The sequence below is a fragment of the Hemiscyllium ocellatum genome, chromosome 42 (genome assembly GCF_020745735.1).
Source record: "Hemiscyllium ocellatum isolate sHemOce1 chromosome 42, sHemOce1.pat.X.cur, whole genome shotgun sequence".
Taxonomy (NCBI): domain Eukaryota; kingdom Metazoa; phylum Chordata; class Chondrichthyes; order Orectolobiformes; family Hemiscylliidae; genus Hemiscyllium; species Hemiscyllium ocellatum.
In genome coordinates, this window is record NC_083442.1 from 27,823,759 (window position 1) to 27,841,499 (window position 17,741).

The 17,741-nt window shown below is 43.7% G+C and overlaps 1 protein-coding gene across 1 annotated transcript in view; it reads right to left on the reverse strand.

Moving 5' to 3' along the window:
* The window catches only part of LOC132834709 (myosin-9-like), a 112,446-nt gene that overhangs the window by 13,847 nt on the left and 80,858 nt on the right, over positions 1-17,741 (reverse strand). The window contains exons 23-28 of the mRNA XM_060853671.1: positions 16,327-16,386; positions 14,077-14,150; positions 8,812-8,896; positions 8,010-8,083; positions 2,959-3,023; positions 122-204 (exon numbers count right to left, since the gene is read on the reverse strand). Coding sequence (XP_060709654.1) covers positions 122-204; positions 2,959-3,023; positions 8,010-8,083; positions 8,812-8,896; positions 14,077-14,150; positions 16,327-16,386 — 441 coding nt within the window. The remainder of the gene's footprint in view (positions 1-121; positions 205-2,958; positions 3,024-8,009; positions 8,084-8,811; positions 8,897-14,076; positions 14,151-16,326; positions 16,387-17,741) is intronic.

The window sequence follows — 17,741 nt, forward strand, 5'->3', positions numbered from 1 at the left end:
TAATAGTCTTATTGCTGGAACCATTGGTTTCTCTTGATGGCTGCTGGCCCTTACACAGAAGCAGGGCCATCTTAACCTGTTCAAGGTCTCCATTGAGGAGCTACAATGGAGTTCAACATACCTGGGTGAGGGCCTGCACCTCATTCAGTGAATTCAGGGTCGTGTCCCGCTGTTCCTGGAGCTCGCTGCTCCTGGCATTGTAATCTAAAGAGCAGAAACAACAACATCTGCTTTTAAAACTGAAACACGGATTCATGCACAGCACATCTCTACTCCTGGCTACAAGTGATGTGCACCCAGAATTTAGATTGTAAATCTCTGGGGCTGGTGGAAATGCAGACCTCCTACTGGATCTACAGACCTCAGCTACAAATTACTCATGCCACAGATTAAACCTCGGATAGATGACTCATGACTAAACATTCATTTGCCTGGCATTGACAGTCCTAGGCTCTGTGCAGCAATGACTTACATCTATGTAACAGCTATAGGAACTGAGCATCCCAAGTCATTTCATAAGAGCATTATTGAAACAGATCTTAAAAACACAGATAAGATGGAATGGACTGGGTCAAATAACATCCTCCAAATAGACATTAGTTTTATGTCTCTGTTAAACATACAGATATCATACTGTTAGAGTGACAATAATGCAAACCCTGCCAAATTAAACATAGCTGCACAAAAATTAACTAATGGAGACACTATGGTCAGGAAAGCAGAACAACAAATCTACTTCCTCAGGAGACTAAGGAAATGTGGCATCTCCGTAAAGACACTTGTCAACTTTAACTTTGTACACTCCAGTCCCACACCGGCATCTCCAAATCACAACTTTTACAGATGCACCACGGAAAGCATTCTATCTGGATACATCACGGTTTGATATGGCAACTGCTCTGCCCAGGACCATAAGAAACTGCAGAGAGTTGTGACCACAGCCCAGTCCATCACGCAAACCAACCTTCCAACTATTGACTGCATCTACACTTCTCTCTGCCTCAGGAAGGCAGCCAACATCATCAAAGACCCCTCCCACCCTGGTTATAGTCTCTTCCAACCTCTTCTGTCAGGCAGAAGATACAAAAGCTTAAACACAAATACCGACAGATTGAAGAACAGCTTCTTCCCCGCTGTTATCAGAGTTCAAAATAGACCTCTCAAATTTCAAATCTAATGTTGATCTTGCTCTTTGTGCACCTTCCCTGCAGCTGTAACATGGTATTCCTCGCTCTGTTCTATTACTCTAATGTACTTTGTATGGTATGATTTGCCTGTACTGCACACCAAACGGAACTTTTCACTCTACTTAGGTACAATAATAAATCAAATTTCACATCCTTGATATATCCTTGAAATTGCATCAGCCAGCAAAACTTCACTGTTAAGATCTCAAAGTGAAAGAAAAACTAACAAATCAAAAGGGAGAGAAAGGATTTGCATTTGTATAGTAACTTTCATAATCTCAGAATATCTCAAAGAACTTTATAAGCGATGATGCACTTTACTGGAGTAGCCGCTATTGCGTGTAGGAAAAGTGGCGTGCGATTTGTATGAGGTGTTTCTTCAGTGCAGCGTTTAAGATATTTTTTAAATCAACCTGTTCAGAGATGCTATGACACACTTCTGGAGTAGGTGGGACTTGAACCCAGGCCTCCTGACTTAAAGTACCAACACTACCACTGTGCCACACTTCCCAGTGCAGTGTTCAATGTTTCTGCCCTTGGTTATGTGAGTCTATTTACAACTGATGTGCACTGTGCTTGATTGGAGTGGACTGTGATGAAAGTTGAGCCATTGTGACTAAAAACTATTACACAGAGGCTGGAAAGTGAGACACTTATAGATTTAGTATACTTTTGGCCGAACAGACTTGATAGGCTATAGGGGTTTTTCTGTACTGTATGATTCTATATCAATCAATGTCATCTCCGTATTGCTATGTGATCTAAAACAGCCACCATAATTTACCAGCAGGGTGGATAACCTGGGGAGGCAAGGGCCTAGTGGTATTATTACTGGATTGTTAATCGAGGTAATGTTCCAGGCAACTGGGTTCAAATGATGCCAAGGCAGATGGTGGAACTTTATTTCAACAAAAAAAATTCGGAACTAATGATGACCACGAAATCATTGCTGATTGATGGTGAAAGTCCATCTGGTTTGTTAATGAAAGAAACTGCCATCCTTATCTGGCCTACACATGACTCCAGACCCACAGCAATGTGGTTGACTCTTAAATGCCCCCTGGGCAATTAGGGATGGGCTATAAATGCTGGCACGGCCAGTAACACACTCATCCCGTGAATGAATTTTTTTTAAAAAATGAATGATCTACCATAACGTGGAGAAAGGTACATGTCCTCATGTCATTTTGTTGGCCTCTTACTCTGTTACTACAACATATTAAAACAGAATTCATGATGGAGACACCCGGAACCATTGAGATCGTGATAGGATGGAAGTTAGCTTCAGGTGAAAGAGACAGAAGCAACCGATAAATTTAAGAAATAAAGACAGCGGGAAGGACAGGTGACCAAAATAAACACTGATCAGCAGGAGTGAAACAGGCAATGAAGGAATAAGTGAAAGAAAGAGCGAGTGAGAAAACTAAAGGGAGAAAGAGAGCCGCAAGAAACATCAGGAATGAGAGAGGTGGTTAATAATGGAAAAACCAATAAAGGAGGGAGAGAGAGAAATAACAAAAACAAAATCAGGGAAAATAAAAGGACACAACCATGGAAGAAGATAACAAGATGTCGGTAAGAAAGAGGTTTAAAAATGAACCAATAGCAGTGACTTAGGAACCACAACAATCAAGCACCGCTATCATTTCTCATTGGCTGAACGGATCACCCTTCAGCCAACCTCATTCAGGGGAAGGAGGGACAACGATAAGAGATTACTACCCAGGGAATAAATCACACAGGGAGACCACAACAACACGGTGAACTGTACCTTGCAATTTGGAGTTTATCTCTTCCAGAAAGGAGTCACAACGAGCACATTTCCGAATGGGAGAACTGCAACAGAAGAAGAGGAAACATTAATAGTTTCTGAAGAGCTACAGCCAGCGACATTACCAGACAAATGTTCTCATATCCAACACCTTTTCACATCATTTCAACTGAAATTTGAATGTGGTTAATTTGAATGCGTATTTAAGAAGGCAGTGCCTTTAATGTGGGAGAAAGTGAGGACAGCAGATGCTGGAGATCAGAGCTGAAAATGTGTTGCTGGAAAGGCGCAGCAGGTCAGGCAGCATCCAAGGAGCTGCCTGAAGAAGGGCTCATGCCCGAAACGTCGATTCTCCTGCTCCTTGGATGCTGCCTGCTGTGCTTTTTCAGCAACACATTTTCAGTGCCTTTAATCTGTCTAATTGCATGTGTTACAGTTCAGGGGGAGCCTGTGTTGCACTTTTCCCTGCATGTTGCAACCTAGAACTGTGGATGGTGAAGGTACAGAGGGTCCAAAGATATTTTCATCTCATGGCTGACCAAGAATTCATCTGGCTCATACCGTTTGCCTCTAGCTTGTGTTGGAAAGATTTGCAGGATGCTCCATAACCAAACAGCTCGAGTAGATAGTGATGTAGAGGGTGGCGCTGGAAACGCACAGCAGGTCAGGCAGCATCCGAAGAGCAGGGGAGTCAACGCTTCAGGCATAAGCCCTTCATCAGCAATGTGATGAAGAGCTTATGTCCAAAACATCAACTCTCTTGCTCCTCTGAAGCTGCCTGACCAGCTGCGATGTTCCAGCACCACACTTTTTGACTCTGATCTCCAGTATCTGCAGTCCTCATTTTCTCCTAGATAGTGATGTAGTGTGACAATACTGTGGCTTTAAGAGGTGTATTTATGGTGGCACAGTGGCTCAGTGGTTAGCACTGCTGCCTCACAGCACCAGGATCCCAGGTTTGATTCCAGCCTCGGGCAACTGTCTGTGTGGAGTTTGCACATTCTGCGTGGGTTTCTTCCGGGTGCTCCGGCTTCCTCCCACAGTCCAAAGATGTGCAAGGCAGGTGAACTGGCCTTGCTAAATTGCCCTGCAGTGTTAGGTGCATCAGTCAGAGGGCAATGGGTCTGGGTGACTCTTCGGAGGGTCAGTGTGGACTGGTTGGGCCGAAGGGCCAGTTTCCACACTATAGGGAATCTAATCAAATCTTATTCCTCGTTTTTTTTTAAGAGAGAGGTAACGAGCAGTCTACCAGAGTCATGAGAGTATACAGCTTATAAGACCTTTTGTTTTAACATTGGAACAGAAGCAGCCTGAACGGGTGGGGTCAAGCTCCCATAGAACCAGGAGTTTTGGTTTCGCTTTCCACAGTCGCTAGTAGGGTTTTGAAGAGATGGAAGCTTTTTTTCCCCCCCCCCCTCTCTCAATTACAGTCAAAACCTGGGGATCCCCTTCCTGCTGGGAATTGCATGTGAAACAATCTGTTTTCTGCATGTGGCTTATTGCCAAGGGTGTATTTATGGAATGTTGCTTTGTTGGAACAGTTAATTAGCAATAGTTACTGTATTTATTATTCTGTTAAGTTTTCCAACAGAGTTAAATTATTCAAATTCTTTGTTTCTTTTGGTGTATTTTAACTATAGTGGATGAATAAACCGTGTTTTGCTTTAAAATTTGGTAGCTTGACAAATCTGGAATGTAACATCTTACATTTACCTTTAAAAGAAGAAAATGTTGGGGTCCAGGTTATCTTCTTAATATTTTGAGAGGCTTTGGTCTGGGCTATAACATATGGAGACAGGGGCACTGGACTGATGATCAAAAGCACTCAGTTGATGCTCTGGGAATACGGGCTCAAATCCCAGAGCAGCACTCGGTGAAATTTAAATTCCTGGAATGGAAAGCTAATCCTAAAACCCGATCTGGTTCACTCACATCCTTCAGGGAAGTGAACTGCCGTCCTTACCTAGTCTGGCCTACATGGGACTCCAGACCCACAGCAACGTGGTTGACTCTTAGTTGCCCTCTGAGATGGCTGAGCAAGCCATTCAGTTCAAGGACACTTAGGGATGGGCAACAAATGCTGGCCTTGCTAGCGATGCCCACATCCCACAGAAGAATAAAAGGGAAACAAAAACTTGGCAATTCAAATCCTGAATTGAGACTTGAAGCCAGAATGCCAGACTGAGAAGCAGGAATATGATGAACTGTGTCCAGTGTATTTGTTTAAATTTCCACATGAATGACAGTTAGGGAACGTTGGATGAGCAGTCTGGAGTTCAGATCTCATAATAGCAAAAACTAATCGTGATTATTGTCATAGAAACCCAACATCAGGAAAGGGAACTGCATAACTCGTTCCTAATCCAGCCTCCACATGGTTCTACTTCAGACAATCAGATTGATTCCATAAAAGACAATCCTCTACAAATAGCACGTACAGAGGGGAACTCAAAGTACATCGTAGGCAGTTTGTTCCTTTGGAAGGATTTTGCAGTCATCACCCTGCAGCCATGAGGCAAGGTCAGGTTGTGAAGGTTGAGGGAGAAACATTACGTAGAACACCAGGGGAATTCCACTGTTTTTCAAACAGTGCCACATACTGTTTTGCATTCATCTGAGAAAGTGCAACGAGATGTTGGTGTAATTGTCCATTGAAAGAAGGTACTCCAACAGCACAGCACAATACACTGAAGGCTAAACTAAACTGGGAGTGGAGTTGAAAGTGCCAGGTAAAATGCACATTGAGGTGGCCTTGTGTCTCAGGCTGGTGAACATTAGCAATAAATCCAGTTGTGCGACATGCCAGGTTAGGGTGATCTGCTCCAAGGGATGATGTGGTGGTGCAGTGGTTAGCACTGCTGCCTCACAGCGCCAAGGACCTGGGTTTGATTCCAGCCTTTGGTGACTGTCTGTGTTGCACGCTCTCCGCATCTGCTTGGGTTTCCTCCGGGTGCTCAATTTCCTCCCATAGTCCAAAGACATGCAGGTTAGGTGGACTGGCCATGCTAAATTGCCCGAAGTGTCCAGGAATGGGCACTAGGTAAATTAGCTTAAGGATCTTGCGAAGAGTTGTAGCTTGGGTTGTGGAGGCAGTTATAAGTTTTTCGCTGAGTTGGTGGGTTGTCATGCAAAAGTTTTGTCACCGTGTTAGGTAATATCATTGGTGTGATTTCCATGAAGTGTTGATATTCTACTCTGCTTGATATCGAGATGCCCCTGTCTGTTAAGGTGGCTGGTATCACTTCTGGTTTTCCTTTGTTGTGGTTTGTATATGGGGTGTATGTCAACATTAGAGATTAAAAATGTGTTGCTGGAAAAGCGCAGGTCAGGCAGCATCAGAGGAGAAGGAGAATCGATGTTTCGGGCATAAGCCCTTCTTCAGGAATTCGGGCTTATGCCCGAAACGTCGATTTTCCTTCTCCTTTGATGCTGCCTGACCTGCTGCGCTTTTCCAGCAACACATTTTTAAGCTCTGATCCCCAGCATCTGCAGTCCTCACTTTCTCCTAGTCTATGTCAACATGCCTGTTGATGGCATTGCTGGTTGATAACTAGGCCTTAAGGAATTCCCGTGTATGTCTCTGTTTAGCTTGTCCTTTATGTTGTCCCAGTCAAATTGGTGGTCCTTTGTCTGCATGTACTGAGATGAGGGAGACCTGGTTGTGCCATTTTGCCGCTAGTTGGTGTTTGTGTATCCAGATTGCTAGTTTTCTTCCAGTCTGGCCAATGTAATGTTTGTGACTGTCATTATATGGATTTTGTATATCACGTTGGTCCTGCCTGTCATCGGCATGGGATTTTACATTCTTATGAGTAGTTGGCATAGTGTGGCTGTGAGTTGGTGTACTGTCATGATTCCTAGTAGTCTAGTTGTCATTTCTGATTAGACATGGGAAATGTGAGGTTCTGGGGATAGAGTAAGAGGTGGGATTCTCTTCGGAGGGTCGGTGTGGGCTGAATGGCCTGCTCCCACACTGTTGGGACTGTAAGGTGGATGTCTTGGTTTATCAAGTCAAGACAGACTTTGTTTTTTCCACTTGCAATTTGAGCAAATTGTGTATCATGAATCAGTAATTGGTTCAGAGGTTATGGTTTCTAGACCAACTCCAGAGACCTAAGTCAGCAGGAGTGAAACAAGCAATGAGGGAATAAGTGAAAGAGAGAGAACATTGCAGGAGGAGAATTGGAGTGAGAAAACTAAAGAGAACTGCAAGAGACATCAGGAATATGAGGGCTGTTTTATTTAGTCATTAGATGAAGGCATCACTGGCAAGACCAGCATTTATTACCCACCTCAGAGGGCAATTAAGAGTCAACCACATTGCTGTGGGTCTGGAGTCACATGCAGGCCAGACCAGGTAAGGACGGCAGTTTCCTTCCCTAAAAGACACGAGTGAACCAGATGGCTTTTCCTAACAACGGATTCACTGTCACCATTACACTTTTTTCTTTCAAAAATTGAATTCAAATTTCACCATCTGACTTGGTAGGATTCTACCCTGGTTTCCAGAACACTCCCTGGATCTGTGGATTAACAGTCCAGCGATAATACCACTGGGCCATCCCTTGCTTGGGTGGTTAATAATGAAAGAAACCAAGAAAGGAAGGGAGAAAGAGATAACAAATAAAATCAAGGAAAATGAAAAGTCACAACTAAGGATGAACACTGGGTATGACAGAGGTTTAAACATGAACCAATAGCAGTGACTCAGGAACGACAACAATCAAGCACCACTCTCATCTCTCAGGGCTGATACTAGGGTGCAATACTTGAGGGAGTGCTACACTGTCAGAAATACTGTTGCTGAAATGAGATGTCAAACTGAGATCTCCTCTATGTTCTCGTTTGGTGTAAAATAGCCCGGGGCACTTTTGCGAGGAAGATTTCACCAAACTGTCCTTGTCAACATGGATCCCTCAACCAGAAACAGCAAAAAGCTCTCATCTGTTCACGGTCCCATTGCAAGATCTTGCAGTGAACAAAATGGTTGCCAGGTTTCCTACAGCATTGGACCCTCATCCAAGGGGTTACCAGTTACGACTCAGTCTCACCTCTGGTGCTTCTCGGATTCTTCACTCGTGTTCCTTTGCTGGTGAGGTTTTCCCAAAACTTCCACTTCGGCCAACTGCAAAACATCAACAAGAACAGGGGGATTGTATTCAGGTCCATGGACCATCAACTACAACAACTCACATTGATGTAGCACCCTGAACTTTGGAAAATCTCCAGGTGCTGCACAGAAACATAATTTCACATTGGCCCACGTAAGGAGATGTTAACAAAGGTGATCATTAGCTGGGTCACAGAGATCTGTTTTGAGGAGTGTCTTAAAGGAGAATAGGAAGAGAGATTCAAAAGCTAAATTTCACAGTTTAGGTGCCAGACAGCTGATGGCATGAGCACCAATGGTAGGCCCAACCTGAACGTGTGCAGAGATTCCAGACTTAGAAATCTTCAAAGACTCCTAACAGACCCAGTGACAGTTACATTGTTCTTGGAGTAAGCCTTTCATGATACTCCATGAAAAATGCCAATGGGATCCACCAATGAAGCTTTTTTTTATCTGGAATCACAAATTCTGTCCCAAATTCAGACAGTGATGTGACAAGACTGGGAGCCTGGGCTATAATTGCCACTGCCCTGTGGCCAAATGCTTCATATACAATTAATTAGTATTATTATTTTATACGAAAGGTTGCTCGCAGCAATTGGCCAATTCAGAGAGGTCTCATATTGGAGGCCCGTGACAGCAAATCCTTTTGTGTGTCAGTAATGTTAGAGTGATAAGTTGAACTTGAATCACAGCACGTAGAAATTCGACAAGAGAGAGGAAGAAACCTTTAACTAACAAACCTTCAGTTCCAGTGACGAAATCTTAATTTCAAGTTCAGTCTTCTCTGTCTTTCGGAGCCTTTCAATTTGCCTTAATGCTTGTTCCCTGGAAACAGGGCCAGAAACAGTTAGGGGAGTCATAGAGATATACAGCATGGAAACAGACTCTTCACTCCACCTCGTCCATCCCGACTAGATATCCTAAATTAATCTAGTCCCTTTTAGAGTCATAGAGGTGTACAGCACTGAAACAGACCTTTCGGTCCAACCCGTCCATGCCAACCAGATATCGCAACCTAATCTCGTTCCATTTGCCAGCACCAGGCCCATATCCCTCTCAACCCTTGCTAATCTTATACACATCCAGATGCCTTTTAAATAATGCAATTGTACCAGCCTCCACCACTTCCTCTGGCAGCTCATTCCATACATAGACCACTCTTTGCGTGAAAAAATTGCCACAGAGATCCCTTTTTAATCTTTTCCGCATCACCTTAAACCTGTGCCCTCTAGTTTGGACTCCCGATCCCGGGGAAAAGACCGTATCTATTTATCCTACCTATGCCCCTCATGATTTTATAAACTTCTACAAGATCTCCTCTCAGCCTCCGACCCTCCAGGGAAAACAGTCCTAGTCTATTCAGCCTCTCCCTACAGCTCAAGCCCTCCAACCCTGGCAACAACCTTGTAAATCTTTTCTGAACCCTTTCAAGTTTCACAGCATCTTTGCTATAGGAGGGAGTCCAGAATTGAATGCAGTATTTCAGAAGTGTCAGGTATAGCTGCAACATGACCTCCCAACAATCCTGGGGCAGTGTAACATCTCTTCAGATGTACCAGTGTCCCTCAAAATACTTTGGCCAAGGCAACAAACTAGTCCCAAGATGTTTAGCATATTTATTCTGGCGTGTGGGAGTCCCTGGTCTTTATTGCCCATCTCTAAAGGAGGCGATATTGTGCCACTTTCTCATTGCATTCCTTGCACTGAATATCTCCCTGGAACTGTCCGGCAGGGAGTTACAGGATTCTGACCCAGTGACGATGAAGTAACAGGCTGCCCAGGAGCACTCCAGTACTGAATGTTTCCTACCATTTCTCCCTCGACCTGCCTATCAGAGCCTTGAGTGTACTTAACGACCAAGCCTCGAAAGAATTCTACACGTTAACTCCCCTTGAAGAGATGGAATTCCTCTTCATCTCTCTTAAATGGGAGATCCCTGATTCAGAGATTGCCCCCTCGGACCCTCAACTCTCAAATAAGGCGAAACAACCTTTCCACATCTACCCTGTCCAGTCCCCGAAGAATGTTTTAATAAGGTTGCCCCTTTAATTTTCTAAACTCTGTGTTTAGTGAGTACAGGCACAACCCATTCAAACTCTCAAAAGAAAATTTCCCCATGAGCAGAACCAACATGGAGAAACTTCTCTGGACTGCCTCCAATATATGTTTCCTGACATAACGGAACCAAAACTGTGAAGAACTGGGTTTGATCAGACTGGTGCCTTGTCTAATTTAAGCAAAATGTCCCAATTTTGCAGGGAATTCTTTCAGTGTGGAATGAGGCCATTCAGCCCATTGAGTCCACACTGACCCTCCAAAAGAGCATCCCACCCAGACCTAGCCCACCCCTCTACTCCATCCTTGTAGTCCCACTTTTACCAACGTTAACTCGCCTGGCCTGCATGCCCCTGGAGACTATGGGTAATTTAGCTTGGCAAATCCACCTAACCTGCACATCTTTGGACTGTGGGAGGAAATTGGAGGAATCCCACGCAGAGTATGTGCAAACTCCACACGGACAGTCACCCATCGAACCCAGGTCCCTGGTGCTGTGAGCCAGTTCTGCTAACCACTGAGTCACATACCACCCATTAATACTCCATTTCCTTTGGACTGCAGGCCAACAGTTTGTTTGCCTTCCCTTTTACGCAGTGGACCTAGATGCTAGCTCACTGTGATTCATACATAGGGACCTCCAGATCCCTGGGTGCTGCAGCTTTCTGCAATCCTTCCCCATTTTCCCTCGAGAAGTTGTTAACATGTGAATATCTCTCCCCAGCATTACTGTTGAGACTGGGTCATTGAATTGGATCAAGGTTGAGTTAGATTCTAATCAATAGGAAAGTCAACAGTTTTGGGGATCAGACAGATCAGTGGAGTTGAAGTCACAATCAAATCAGATCTCCTCGACAGGCAGAGCAGGATCAGTGGGCCGAATGGCCTATTCTTGCCCTTAAATCTTGTGTCCCTGTAGATAGGCAGATAGAATGCCAATTTCTAAGTGCGCAACAGGTTTATTTATTGTGCTTTAAAAAGTCACTACAAACACAAAATGTTTGTACTTATCACTATCTCAGTTTCAGTATCTGGCAGCTTCTGCGCTGTCTGATGACTTTGGTTCTGAATCAACACCAGGTTTTAAGCAATCAAGCACCATTGACATTGGTTTGGAGAATCTGGTCACTGATCTAACAGTGAACAAATGAATACCCAGACCTCTCTATCACATCACATCTGTTGTACAACTAGCCAATAATAAGCAAGCTGGATAATGGATACTGCCCTGTCCCTTCCTCCCGCAAGACATTTCAATCAGCCTGGGACTTACAGCTAGATCACCCATTCTATCTGCCTTGCTGTGATCTACAGGGACACAAGATTTAGGGGCAAGAGTAGACCATTCGGCCCACTGATCCTGCTCTGCCTGTCGAGGAGAGCTGATTTGATTGTGACTTCAACTCCACCAATCTGTCTGATCCCCAAAACTGTTGACTTTCCTATTGATTAGAATTGGGCATAATCCTGAAGGTTTAATTATATACCCTCATGGCCCCAACCTCAGAGTTAAAGAGGTTTACAGCATGGAATCATCCTTTGGCCCAATTTGTCCATGCTATCCAGTTTCACAATTAATCTAGTCCCATTTGCCTACATTTGGTCCATATCTCTCCATACCTCCCTTTCTAAATGTTCCTTAAATGATGAAATTGTACTCGCCTCCACCACTACCTCTGGCAGCATGTTCCAGATACTCACCACCCTCTTGTGAAAAATTGCCCTTCTGAACCACTTTGTATCTCTCCCCTCTCACCTTAAACCTATGCTCTCTAGTTTTAGACTCCCCTATCCAGGGTAAAAGCTGTAGGCTTTCGACCTTATCGATGTCCCTCATGATTTTATAGACCTCTATAAGGTCACCCCTCAGTCTCCCATGCTCCAGGGAAAAGACTCCCAGCCTATCCTTATAACTCAAACCTTCCAGTCCAGGTAGCATCCTAGTAAATCTTTCAGCACTCTTTATTAGGTTAATTATTATCCTTTCTATGGTAGAGTGGCCAGAACTGCACACAGTACAGGTAGACAATCCTTAATCCGAAATGCTCGGGACCAGCTGTTTTGCAGAATTTGGAACTTTTCGGTTTTCAAAATAAGTGACAGCTTTATGGTGAAATTTTAAAAATATCTTACCAGAGGAGCAGACTTCTAAGTAAGCTACACACACACCTACACACACACACACACACACCTACACACACCCACACACACACACACACACACCCCACCCCACCCCACCCCTATGTCGCATCTGAGTGACACGCATCGAGTGGGTGTCTACTTGGATTAACTGTTTTGCAGGCCAAACTCCCTCTTTAATAAGAAAATACTTTTAAAAAAACCTTCAGATTTCGAAACTTTTCGGTTTTTGTATGTTCGAGTAAAGGATTTTCTACCTGCACTCCAAATGTGGCCTCACCAATGTTTTGTAACCTCCCATTAAAACTATCATTCACTCCATCTCCAATATTTTCGTTGACAACGAAATGTTGCCAAGAAATTGAAAGGGGTATTTTGTTTTTGTGCTATTAGATTAGATTCCCTACAGTGTGGAAACAGGCCATTTGGCCCAACCAGTCCACACTGACCTTCAGAAGGGTAACCCACCCAGATCCATTTCCCTCTGACTAATGTACCTAACACTATGGGCAATTCACCTGACCTGCACATCTTTGTGACTGTGGAAGGAAACCCACACAGACACGGGGAGAATATGCAAACTCCATGTAGACAGCTGCCCAAGGCTGGAATCGAACCTGGGACCCTGGTGCTGTGAGGCTGCAGTGCTAACCACTGAGTCACCGTGCCACAAGTGATTGTTCTCTTGTATTTGCTCAATAACTCTGAGCAGGAGCTTAAAGTTAAGAAACTGGAGGAGCTGGGGAAACTCAAATCTTTACAGAGCTCCTGTACAGACACAGACCAGTCCATGGCTCAAACCCAAACTGCTTGCCACCAGAGATATAACTCCTGGAGAGCATTAGCAGTCTGCACTTTATCTGCGTTGATCCCAATAATGCAACTTGATGGGATTAGAAGGAACTCAAGAATAGGAAAAGTGCTATGGAAAATTATTGCGAGCAAGAAGGCCTTTCAACCCATCATGACCGTGCTGACAGACAATGAGACTCCAGCTGAATCCATTTCTTGGTCAGTAGCGCTGTGGGTTATGTCACTTAAAGGATTTTTCCAAGACTTCCTTCACTGTGTTGTGTCCTGCCTCTGCCACTCTTTGAGACAGTGAGCTCCACACCTCTACTACCCTCTGGACTAAAGAACTTTCCCTTGAATCCTTTTGTCCTCAATCAGAAACTAACTTTCGTAAGAACTGTAGGGGCTTGAAATATGAAACAAAGCCAGAAACTGCTGGAGAAACTCAGCATTTGTGCGGAGAGGAAGCAGAGTTAATGTTTCCAGGCCAGTGACCTTTCTTGAGACCCAGACACTGGTCACTGGACTTGAAACGTTAACTCTGTTTTCTCTCCACAGCTGCTGTCAGAACTGCTGAGTTGTTCCAGCAATTTCAAAATCAACATTGTTGAGTTGTGAACCCTCAAAGAAAGGGAAACAGAATACTCGTCTCCAACCTGTCTCAACCTATTGTAATTTCATGCACTTTAATTCAATCCCCACTCAACCTCCTCAGTTCAAAAGACGACTCTTTATTCTGACAACTTAAAAGTCAGCCAGGTCAAACTGCAGTGATTCACTCACTGAAATTATAAGAAACTGTTCCTAAAAGGAGACTATTGCCAAAGAAAAATGTCATTTCTCCATGAACTGTATTCATCTTTGTTTAAATCAACCCTTTTCAAATCGGAAGACGACAGCACGATCCACTTGCTAATCACAATCACACAACCTCTTCTGAAAAAAAAAACTCAGAGCACTCTCCATTTAATGTATGGGCGATGGGGGTGGAGGGACATGGTATGATTCACGCAACTTACTTTTCTGCAATTTCTTGCTTTAATGAAGTGACGAGGAGTTCCAACCTTTGATTCTCCAAGCTACATTCAGAGTACTGTGGGAGAAAATGTGCACTGTTAAGTTGTGCAAGACGGCGCAACACAGAGCCTGATACCTTGATCTTGAAGTGAATGCATGGTTTTAGCAAAATGAACTGTCTGTCACCTCCCCCTGCTGGTTTGATTTGGAGTCATAGAGCTGTACAGCATGGAACCAGACCTTTCAGTCCAACTGGTCCATGCCAACCAGATATCCTAAATTAATCTAGTCCCATTTGCCAGCATTTGGCCCATATCCCTCTAAACTCTTCCTAGTCATCCCTTTTTTAAGCACATTTACAGGATGAGGGCATCTCTGGCTGGGCCAGCATTTATTGCCCATCCCTAATTACCCAGAGGGCAGTTAAGAGTTAGCTTGGATGGCTGGTTTGCAATGCAATGCAGAGAGGTGCCAACAGCATAGGTTCAATTCCTGCACTGGCTATGGTTACTGTGAAAGATTCTCTTTTTCAACCGCTCCCCTTCCCTGAGGTGTGGCGACCCTCATGTGAAACAACCACCAATCATCCCTCTCTCACTAATGAGAGTAGGCCTCTGGGACTATGGTAACATTAGCTTTTTGTTTTGTCGTAGCTTTATGAGTGATTAATTCAGCTCAAGGAACCTTGCTGAATCTAAACAGGTTCATGGTTGTAAATCTGGGAGAAGAACAGTTGGAGGTCTCAAGGCTTCAGAGATAGGATGGAGCCCCCTGTCTGCAGTCACGACTTTTAATATGATCACTCAGGACCACCAAATTACATCACACACGCATTTGCAGACCTTCCTAAAATCACCAAATACCTTTTGCAAACTCTTCAGGAGCCAAAGTGCCTCAGATCACCCTTTTCCAAACTGATGATCACAAAACTTCCCGTGACTTTTAATTCGCCACTGACTGAAGTGATTCACTGAATAAGCTGATGCAGTCCCCCACAGTTCAGTGAACAACCAAGGCAAATGTCCCAGCTGAATTGTAGATCGTAAATATGCAGTGGAATGACAAAATGATTCATTATGGATTTGATACGTTAGAAATAAATGAATTGCAACCACACGGCACACAGTGTTCTGCATGTTAAGGGAATGACCACAAGACATGCAATGTCAAGTAAGGACAGAAGACAATATTAATTGTTGGCACGTTGTCAGTGCTGATTGAAGGAAAAGGTGAGGGAAAGGAGAAAAATGGTGGAGAGGGTGAAGGAAAGGGAAGAGATAAATGGGAAAGAGTGGAAGAAAGTGAAAAAGAGTGAGAAAAAGTGAGAAGGAACAAGAGAAGGAGGGAAAGAGCAAGAGAAGGAGGGAAAGAGCAAGAAAAAGAGGGAAAGAGCAAGAGAAGGAGGGAAAGAGCAAGAGAAGGAAGGAAAGAGTGAAAATGAAAAGAGTGAAAAAAGAAAGAGCAAGAAAAGGAGGAAAAGAGTGGAGGAAAAAGAGTGGAGGAGTAGAGGGAAAGAGTGAGAAAAGGTGGTTAGGGCGAGAAAAGGAAGGGAATAATGAGAACAGGAGGGAAAGTGAAGGCAAAGACTGAGAAAAGAGGAGTGTAAGAGTGGAGGGAAAGAGAGAGAAAAGAAAGGAAAGTGCAAATGAACAAAAAAAAGGGACAGAGAACGAATATGTTAAGACGCATATTGGAGTAACAATATTTTTAAACAAACTTTTCTTTGCACTCCACTCAGTTCTGCTCCGATCAGAAAAATATTGGAGAAAAAAATGAATTAAACACAACAGTAAAATTTCCTTAAACAGGTGTGTCAACTGAAATATTTCCTCTGTAGTCTGAGGCAGAAAAAAGACGTTAAAATAGCAAACAGCCAACACTTCTGAACAGTCCAACATTTTTGGCAATATTTACACCGAAACAGAATTGGAAAAAATGACGAATTGCGTTTTCACCATCATCAATATATTTCGACAATACAACGCTTGACTCATGCATCTTGGTGATGGGGAATTGAAGTGGTTATAGCAAGTGAGGAAATTACGAGGAGTTGAAGCCAGAAAGAGGAGTAAAGCAGGTTTTTTTGGATGAGAACTGACAGGGCAGGAGTCCATGTTTGCTGTTAGTTTGGAATTCATGCAGCAATATGCGACTATAGCAGCAGAGTGGCTGCTTTTGACATTATGCTGGCATCACAGTGTAGGTTATAGAGAGAGAGAGAGTCAAAGAGCATTACTATAATGGAATCTCACTGTGCACTGGGGGCCATTCCTGGCTGTCATCAATGGCCTCTTCACCAACCAAGAATCAACCTGATGAAGGAGACCAGACATGAGAGGTGGAGTATTTTATTTCCTTGCCTCATTATTTTATCCTAATAGTAATATCATCAAAGAGCATTCAAGACATCATGGTGCATTGCCATGTGAAACCAGAACAGTTTATTGGTTAAATGCACCACACACCACCAAAACGTTATAGAAGTTAAATTGAGAATGCTTTGAGCCCATGGAGTGAAATCTCAGTGAGCTGTCAGTGTATGGAAGAGAAGTGAATGTCACAGCTATTACAGAGATATGCTGCAGCACTGGGAGCTGAACTTTGAATGGAACTGGACACCTAGGAATGACAGGAAACTAGGAAAAAGTTGAGGGGGGGGGTGTGTTGTTGCTCTGTCAGTTAATGATGGGTTTCGCACAATGGACAAGAATGACCTAGGTTCATAAAACCAAGAGATGGAAATGGTTTGGAAACTGTGGTAACAGAAATGATGATGGCATGAGTCACTTGTGGGAGTGGTGTACAGGCTCCTCACAGTAACCACATGGTAGTTGGGAGCTTAAAGGAAGAAATTATGAAAGCTTATCGAAAAGGCACAGCAGTAACCATGGGAGATTTTGATTTTTATAAAAGCTGGACAAATCCAATGGGTAAAGGTAGCCTAGAAGAGGAGCAGATAGAATGGTGTCAGGATAGTCTAGGCTTCCTGATGAAGGGCCTTTGCCCAAAATGTCAATTTTCCTGCTCCTCGGATGCTGCCTGATCTGCTGTGCTTTTCCAGCATCACTCTCATCTTACTCATAATTCTAGGCTTGACTGGAGACCACATTTGACCTGGTATTGTGCGATGAGTTAGGACTGATTAATTATCTCATCGTCAAGGTATTCCTAACCAGCAGCAAACAAAATATGATTGAATTTTATAGTCACTTTGGAGGGAGAGGGGAGTGGATCTTATTTGCTTAAATTTAAACAGGAGGACATTAAAGCAGAGTTGGCCAAAGTGATTTGAGGTCAAAGGTTAGGTCAGTAAGAAGACATCATAGTCCCACCAGACCATAGGGCTGCTCTCTCATTAGAGAGAGGCGACTGGTGGTAGTTTAACCGGAGGGTCACTATGCCTCAGGTAAGGGGAGAGTTTGAGAAGGAGAGTCCTATGAAGTAACTTCGGCTAATGCAGAAATTGAACCCATGTCACTCTTGTGTTTAAGTGGATATTCCTGAGTACACAGAATACATACACACCAACGAGAAAGCATAGTTCCATTCTCCATGATTGGCTAGACATGCTAAGGACAGCATCGAACTGAAAGAGAAGACAGATCACCTTGCAATGACAGGCAGCAGGTCAGACCATTGATTTTTAAAGAAACCGCAAAGAACCACC